Here is a 7,500-nt window from a genome sequence, read left to right as displayed (position 1 = left end):
CAGCCGCCGGCGTCTACGGCCATACCACCCTGAACGCGCCCGATCTCGTCTGATCTCGGAAGCTAAGCAGGGTCGGGCCTGGTTAGTACTTGGATGGGAGACCGCCTGGGAATACCGGGTGCTGTAGGCTTTTGCCTTTTGCCCATTGCCTGTTGCCTCCGGCCTCCTTGACCTCTCCTTTGGCGCCCTCCGCCCCTCCCCACTCCCTCCGTGTGTCCCTCTCTGCCCGGGGAGCGCGGCTCCGGGGGCCAAACACACCCCGGCCACTGCTCCCTCAGCCCCTCCCGGGCCGGCAAAGCGGCCAGGCCTGGCCTAGCCTGGCCCCGCCCCTCCCCCCCCCCCCCCCCCGAGCCCGCACACCCCACGGCACTTCACAACGGGTCCGCTCCCCGCTCCCCGCACCAGGCTAAATCCCACTGCACCGGCTGGCAGCCACGCCCCAGCTTCGCACCTTTCCTGACACTGTACCCGCACGGAGGGGTGGGTTGGGGGGGGTGCGGTGAGAGCGGGGACCGGGGGCTGGCGCCTGGGGACTGGAGGGTGGGGGCTGGGTGGGTGGATCCAAGAACCCAGGAGCGGGCGGGGGGGCGGGGCAGCGAGACCCCAGACTCAGACTCCTCCACAGGCCTGGGCTCCCTGGGTCCCGGACCTCTGCCCTCCCTCGAGCCCTCATCCCCAGGGTCCCCGGCGTTTCGCCAGGCCCAGCTAGGGCAGCGGGCTCGGGCTGGGGACGTTCTCTGGGGGCGCTGGGGACTCTGGGCTGGCTGCGCTCGCCTGGGACTGGGGAGGAGGCGCTGAGAACCCGCCGGGAGGGGGGGGGGCCCAGAAGTCACGGCCGGCCTGATGCCCCACGCTCGCTTCCACCCTCTTCCCAGTGAGCGGCCCGACGCGGTGCGGTGCGGTGCGGTGCGGTGCGGGATGGAAGCGGAGGCGGGCGTGGGGCCAAGCCGGGAGCAGACTGCAAGAGTCCCGGGATCGGTGAAGGCCGGGGCTTGCGCCACAGCGCCTTGCCAGGGTCCTCTTGCGCCGCCTCCGCCACCCGCCCGGGGCCCGCGGCGGAGGGCGGCGGCAGCCAGGCAGGCAGCAGGCAGGCAGGCAGGCAGGCAGGCGCGTGCATGGGTGAAGCGCGGCACCCGCTGGGCTTGGGACGCGTGGAGCAGGCTCTTGAGGCGCCCAGCGGCAGCCGCCGGCGTCTACGGCCATACCACCCTGAACGCGCCCGATCTCGTCTGATCTCGGAAGCTAAGCAGGGTCGGGCCTGGTTAGTACTTGGATGGGAGACCGCCTGGGAATACCGGGTGCTGTAGGCTTTTGCCTTTTGCCCATTGCCTGTTGCCTCCGGCCTCCTTGACCTCTCCTTTGGCGCCCTCCGCCCCTCCCCACTCCCTCCGTGTGTCCCTCTCTGCCCGGGGAGCGCGGCTCCGGGGGCCAAACACACCCCGGCCACTGCTCCCTCAGCCCCTCCCGGGCCGGCAAAGCGGCCAGGCCTGGCCTAGCCTGGCCCCGCCCCTCCCCCCCCCCCCCCCCGAGCCCGCACACCCCACGGCACTTCACAACGGGTCCGCTCCCCGCTCCCCGCACCAGGCTAAATCCCACTGCACCGGCTGGCAGCCACGCCCCAGCTTCGCACCTTTCCTGACACTGTACCCGCACGGAGGGGTGGGTTGGGGGGGGTGCGGTGAGAGCGGGGACCGGGGGCTGGCGCCTGGGGACTGGAGGGTGGGGGCTGGGTGGGTGGATCCAAGAACCCAGGAGCGGGCGGGGGGGCGGGGCAGCGAGACCCCAGACTCAGACTCCTCCACAGGCCTGGGCTCCCTGGGTCCCGGACCTCTGCCCTCCCTCGAGCCCTCATCCCCAGGGTCCCCGGCGTTTCGCCAGGCCCAGCTAGGGCAGCGGGCTCGGGCTGGGGACGTTCTCTGGGGGCGCTGGGGACTCTGGGCTGGCTGCGCTCGCCTGGGACTGGGGAGGAGGCGCTGAGAACCCGCCGGGAGGGGGGGGGGCCCAGAAGTCACGGCCGGCCTGATGCCCCACGCTCGCTTCCACCCTCTTCCCAGTGAGCGGCCCGACGCGGTGCGGTGCGGTGCGGCGCGGTGCGGTGCGGGATGGAAGCGGAGGCGGGCGTGGGGCCAAGCCGGGAGCAGACTGCAAGAGTCCCGGGATCGGTGAAGGCCGGGGCTTGCGCCACAGCGCCTTGCCAGGGTCCTCTTGCGCCGCCTCCGCCACCCGCCCGGGGCCCGCGGCGGAGGGCGGCGGCAGCCAGGCAGGCAGCAGGCAGGCAGGCAGGCAGGCGCGTGCATGGGTGAAGCGCGGCACCCGCTGGGCTTGGGACGCGTGGAGCAGGCTCTTGAGGCGCCCAGCGGCAGCCGCCGGCGTCTACGGCCATACCACCCTGAACGCGCCCGATCTCGTCTGATCTCGGAAGCTAAGCAGGGTCGGGCCTGGTTAGTACTTGGATGGGAGACCGCCTGGGAATACCGGGTGCTGTAGGCTTTTGCCTTTTGCCCATTGCCTGTTGCCTCCGGCCTCCTTGACCTCTCCTTTGGCGCCCTCCGCCCCTCCCCACTCCCTCCGTGTGTCCCTCTCTGCCCGGGGAGCGCGGCTCCGGGGGCCAAACACACCCCGGCCACTGCTCCCTCAGCCCCTCCCGGGCCGGCAAAGCGGCCAGGCCTGGCCTAGCCTGGCCCCGCCCCTCCCCCCCCCCCCCCCCGAGCCCGCACACCCCACGGCACTTCACACTTCACAACGGGTCCGCTCCCCGCTCCCCGCACCAGGCTAAATCCCACTGCACCGGCTGGCAGCCACGCCCCAGCTTCGCACCTTTCCTGACACTGTACCCGCACGGAGGGGTGGGTTGGGGGGGGTGCGGTGAGAGCGGGGACCGGGGGCTGGCGCCTGGGGACTGGAGGGTGGGGGCTGGGTGGGTGGATCCAAGAACCCCGGAGCGGGCGGGGGGGCGGGGCAGCGAGACCCCAGACTCAGACTCCTCCACAGGCCTGGGCTCCCTGGGTCCCGGACCTCTGCCCTCCCTCGAGCCCTCATCCCCAGGGTCCCCGGCGTTTCGCCAGGCCCAGCTAGGGCAGCGGGCTCGGGCTGGGGACGTTCTCTGGGGGCGCTGGGGACTCTGGGCTGGCTGCGCTCGCCTGGGACTGGGGAGGAGGCGCTGAGAACCCGCCGGGAGGGGGGGGGGCCCAGAAGTCACGGCCGGCCTGATGCCCCACGCTCGCTTCCACCCTCTTCCCAGTGAGCGGCCCGACGCGGTGCGGTGCGGTGCGGTGCGGTGCGGGATGGAAGCGGAGGCGGGCGTGGGGCCAAGCCGGGAGCAGACTGCAAGAGTCCCGGGATCGGTGAAGGCCGGGGCTTGCGCCACAGCGCCTTGCCAGGGTCCTCTTGCGCCGCCTCCGCCACCCGCCCGGGGCCCGCGGCGGAGGGCGGCGGCAGCCAGGCAGGCAGCAGGCAGGCAGGCAGGCAGGCAGGCGCGTGCATGGGTGAAGCGCGGCACCCGCTGGGCTTGGGACGCGTGGAGCAGGCTCTTGAGGCGCCCAGCGGCAGCCGCCGGCGTCTACGGCCATACCACCCTGAACGCGCCCGATCTCGTCTGATCTCGGAAGCTAAGCAGGGTCGGGCCTGGTTAGTACTTGGATGGGAGACCGCCTGGGAATACCGGGTGCTGTAGGCTTTTGCCTTTTGCCCATTGCCTGTTGCCTCCGGCCTCCTTGACCTCTCCTTTGGCGCCCTCCGCCCCTCCCCACTCCCTCCGTGTGTCCCTCTCTGCCCGGGGAGCGCGGCTCCGGGGGCCAAACACACCCCGGCCACTGCTCCCTCAGCCCCTCCCGGGCCGGCAAAGCGGCCAGGCCTGGCCTAGCCTGGCCCCGCCCCTCCCCCCCCCCCCCCCCCGAGCCCGCACACCCCACGGCACTTCACAACGGGTCCGCTCCCCGCTCCCCGCACCAGGCTAAATCCCACTGCACCCGCTGGCAGCCACGCCCCAGCTTCGCACCTTTCCTGACACTGTACCCGCACGGAGGGGTGGGTTGGGGGGGGTGCGGTGAGAGCGGGGACCGGGGGCTGGCGCCTGGGGACTGGAGGGTGGGGGCTGGGTGGGTGGATCCAAGAACCCAGGAGCGGGCGGGGGGGCGGGGCAGCGAGACCCCAGACTCAGACTCCTCCACAGGCCTGGGCTCCCTGGGTCCCGGACCTCTGCCCTCCCTCGAGCCCTCATCCCCAGGGTCCCCGGCGTTTCGCCAGGCCCAGCTAGGGCAGCGGGCTCGGGCTGGGGACGTTCTCTGGGGGCGCTGGGGACTCTGGGCTGGCTGCGCTCGCCTGGGACTGGGGAGGAGGCGCTGAGAACCCGCCGGGAGGGGGGGGGGCCCAGAAGTCACGGCCGGCCTGATGCCCCACGCTCGCTTCCACCCTCTTCCCAGTGAGCGGCCCGACGCGGTGCGGTGCGGTGCGGTGCGGTGCGGGATGGAAGCGGAGGCGGGCGTGGGGCCAAGCCGGGAGCAGACTGCAAGAGTCCCGGGATCGGTGAAGGCCGGGGCTTGCGCCACAGCGCCTTGCCAGGGTCCTCTTGCGCCGCCTCCGCCACCCGCCCGGGGCCCGCGGCGGAGGGCGGCGGCAGCCAGGCAGGCAGCAGGCAGGCAGGCAGGCAGGCAGGCGCGTGCATGGGTGAAGCGCGGCACCCGCTGGGCTTGGGACGCGTGGAGCAGGCTCTTGAGGCGCCCAGCGGCAGCCGCCGGCGTCTACGGCCATACCACCCTGAACGCGCCCGATCTCGTCTGATCTCGGAAGCTAAGCAGGGTCGGGCCTGGTTAGTACTTGGATGGGAGACCGCCTGGGAATACCGGGTGCTGTAGGCTTTTGCCTTTTGCCCATTGCCTGTTGCCTCCGGCCTCCTTGACCTCTCCTTTGGCGCCCTCCGCCCCTCCCCACTCCCTCCGTGTGTCCCTCTCTGCCCGGGGAGCGCGGCTCCGGGGGCCAAACACACCCCGGCCACTGCTCCCTCAGCCCCTCCCGGGCCGGCAAAGCGGCCAGGCCTGGCCTAGCCTGGCCCCGCCCCTCCCCCCCCCCCCCCCCGAGCCCGCACACCCCACGGCACTTCACTTCACAACGGGTCCGCTCCCCGCTCCCCGCACCAGGCTAAATCCCACTGCACCCGCTGGCAGCCACGCCCCAGCTTCGCACCTTTCCTGACACTGTACCCGCACGGAGGGGTGGGTTGGGGGGGGTGCGGTGAGAGCGGGGACCGGGGGCTGGCGCCTGGGGACTGGAGGGTGGGGGCTGGGTGGGTGGATCCAAGAACCCAGGAGCGGGCGGGGGGGCGGGGCAGCGAGACCCCAGACTCAGACTCCTCCACAGGCCTGGGCTCCCTGGGTCCCGGACCTCTGCCCTCCCTCGAGCCCTCATCCCCAGGGTCCCCGGCGTTTCGCCAGGCCCAGCTAGGGCAGCGGGCTCGGGCTGGGGACGTTCTCTGGGGGCGCTGGGGACTCTGGGCTGGCTGCGCTCGCCTGGGACTGGGGAGGAGGCGCTGAGAACCCGCCGGGAGGGGGGGGGGCCCAGAAGTCACGGCCGGCCTGATGCCCCACGCTCGCTTCCACCCTCTTCCCAGTGAGCGGCCCGACGCGGTGCGGTGCGGTGCGGTGCGGTGCGGGATGGAAGCGGAGGCGGGCGTGGGGCCAAGCCGGGAGCAGACTGCAAGAGTCCCGGGATCGGTGAAGGCCGGGGCTTGCGCCACAGCGCCTTGCCAGGGTCCTCTTGCGCCGCCTCCGCCACCCGCCCGGGGCCCGCGGCGGAGGGCGGCGGCAGCCAGGCAGGCAGCAGGCAGGCAGGCAGGCAGGCAGGCGCGTGCATGGGTGAAGCGCGGCACCCGCTGGGCTTGGGACGCGTGGAGCAGGCTCTTGAGGCGCCCAGCGGCAGCCGCCGGCGTCTACGGCCATACCACCCTGAACGCGCCCGATCTCGTCTGATCTCGGAAGCTAAGCAGGGTCGGGCCTGGTTAGTACTTGGATGGGAGACCGCCTGGGAATACCGGGTGCTGTAGGCTTTTGCCTTTTGCCCATTGCCTGTTGCCTCCGGCCTCCTTGACCTCTCCTTTGGCGCCCTCCGCCCCTCCCCACTCCCTCCGTGTGTCCCTCTCTGCCCGGGGAGCGCGGCTCCGGGGGCCAAACACACCCCGGCCACTGCTCCCTCAGCCCCTCCCGGGCCGGCAAAGCGGCCAGGCCTGGCCTAGCCTGGCCCCGCCCCTCCCCCCCCCCCCCCCCGAGCCCGCACACCCCACGGCACTTCACAACGGGTCCGCTCCCCGCTCCCCGCACCAGGCTAAATCCCACTGCACCCGCTGGCAGCCACGCCCCAGCTTCGCACCTTTCCTGACACTGTACCCGCACGGAGGGGTGGGTTGGGGGGGGTGCGGTGAGAGCGGGGACCGGGGGCTGGCGCCTGGGGACTGGAGGGTGGGGGCTGGGTGGGTGGATCCAAGAACCCAGGAGCGGGCGGGGGGGCGGGGCAGCGAGACCCCAGACTCAGACTCCTCCACAGGCCTGGGCTCCCTGGGTCCCGGACCTCTGCCCTCCCTCGAGCCCTCATCCCCAGGGTCCCCGGCGTTTCGCCAGGCCCAGCTAGGGCAGCGGGCTCGGGCTGGGGACGTTCTCTGGGGGCGCTGGGGACTCTGGGCTGGCTGCGCTCGCCCTGGGACTGGGGAGGAGGCGCTGAGAACCCGCCGGGAGGGGGGGGGGGCCCAGAAGGCACGGCCGGCCTGATGCCCCACGCTCGCTTCCACCCTCTTCCCAGTGAGCGGCCCGACGCGGTGCGGTGCGGTGCGGTGCGGTGCGGGATGGAAGCGGAGGCGGGCGTGGGGCCAAGCCGGGAGCAGACTGCAAGAGTCCCGGGATCGGTGAAGGCCGGGGCTTGCGCCACAGCGCCTTGCCAGGGTCCTCTTGCGCCGCCTCCGCCACCCGCCCGGGGCCCGCGGCGGAGGGCGGCGGCAGCCAGGCAGGCAGCAGGCAGGCAGGCAGGCAGGCAGGCGCGTGCATGGGTGAAGCGCGGCACCCGCTGGGCTTGGGACGCGTGGAGCAGGCTCTTGAGGCGCCCAGCGGCAGCCGCCGGCGTCTACGGCCATACCACCCTGAACGCGCCCGATCTCGTCTGATCTCGGAAGCTAAGCAGGGTCGGGCCTGGTTAGTACTTGGATGGGAGACCGCCTGGGAATACCGGGTGCTGTAGGCTTTTGCCTTTTGCCCATTGCCTGTTGCCTCCGGCCTCCTTGACCTCTCCTTTGGCGCCCTCCGCCCCTCCCCACTCCCTCCGTGTGTCCCTCTCTGCCCGGGGAGCGCGGCTCCGGGGGCCAAACACACCCCGGCCACTGCTCCCTCAGCCCCTCCCGGGCCGGCAAAGCGGCCAGGCCTGGCCTAGCCTGGCCCCGCCCCTCCCCCCCCCCCCCCCCGAGCCCGCACACCCCACGGCACTTCACAACGGGTCCGCTCCCCGCTCCCCGCACCAGGCTAA

General features: G+C 72.9%; 1 protein-coding gene and 7 non-coding genes across 8 annotated transcripts in view; all 8 read left to right on the top strand.

Annotated features, from left to right (window-relative positions):
• The window catches only part of LOC128312701 (collagen alpha-1(I) chain-like), a gene marked incomplete at its 3' end in the record, with an annotated part of 24,957 nt that overhangs the window by 5,076 nt on the left and 12,381 nt on the right, over positions 1–7,500 (top strand). The window contains exons 6-11 of the mRNA XM_053207713.1: positions 876–1,087; positions 2,055–2,271; positions 3,242–3,442; positions 4,422–4,622; positions 5,606–5,806; positions 6,787–6,987. Coding sequence (XP_053063688.1) covers positions 876–1,087; positions 2,055–2,271; positions 3,242–3,442; positions 4,422–4,622; positions 5,606–5,806; positions 6,787–6,987 — 1,233 coding nt within the window. The remainder of the gene's footprint in view (positions 1–875; positions 1,088–2,054; positions 2,272–3,241; positions 3,443–4,421; positions 4,623–5,605; positions 5,807–6,786; positions 6,988–7,500) is intronic.
• LOC128312751 (5S ribosomal RNA) lies at positions 12–130 on the top strand. Its single transcript, XR_008292442.1, has one exon. It is a non-coding gene; the product is annotated as a 5S ribosomal RNA (ribosomal RNA).
• Positions 1,192–1,310, top strand: LOC128312750 (5S ribosomal RNA). The gene has a single exon (XR_008292441.1). It is a non-coding gene; the product is annotated as a 5S ribosomal RNA (ribosomal RNA).
• On the top strand, positions 2,372–2,490 carry LOC128312748 (5S ribosomal RNA). Its single transcript, XR_008292439.1, has one exon. It is a non-coding gene; the product is annotated as a 5S ribosomal RNA (ribosomal RNA).
• LOC128312747 (5S ribosomal RNA) lies at positions 3,558–3,676 on the top strand. The gene has a single exon (XR_008292438.1). It is a non-coding gene; the product is annotated as a 5S ribosomal RNA (ribosomal RNA).
• LOC128312746 (5S ribosomal RNA) lies at positions 4,738–4,856 on the top strand. The gene has a single exon (XR_008292437.1). It is a non-coding gene; the product is annotated as a 5S ribosomal RNA (ribosomal RNA).
• On the top strand, positions 5,922–6,040 carry LOC128312745 (5S ribosomal RNA). Its single transcript, XR_008292436.1, has one exon. It is a non-coding gene; the product is annotated as a 5S ribosomal RNA (ribosomal RNA).
• Positions 7,103–7,221, top strand: LOC128312744 (5S ribosomal RNA). The gene has a single exon (XR_008292435.1). It is a non-coding gene; the product is annotated as a 5S ribosomal RNA (ribosomal RNA).

The sequence above is a fragment of the Acinonyx jubatus genome, chromosome D2 (assembly GCF_027475565.1).
Source record: "Acinonyx jubatus isolate Ajub_Pintada_27869175 chromosome D2, VMU_Ajub_asm_v1.0, whole genome shotgun sequence".
NCBI lineage: Eukaryota > Metazoa > Chordata > Mammalia > Carnivora > Felidae > Acinonyx > Acinonyx jubatus.
This window is presented reverse-complemented; position numbering and strand designations above follow the sequence as displayed.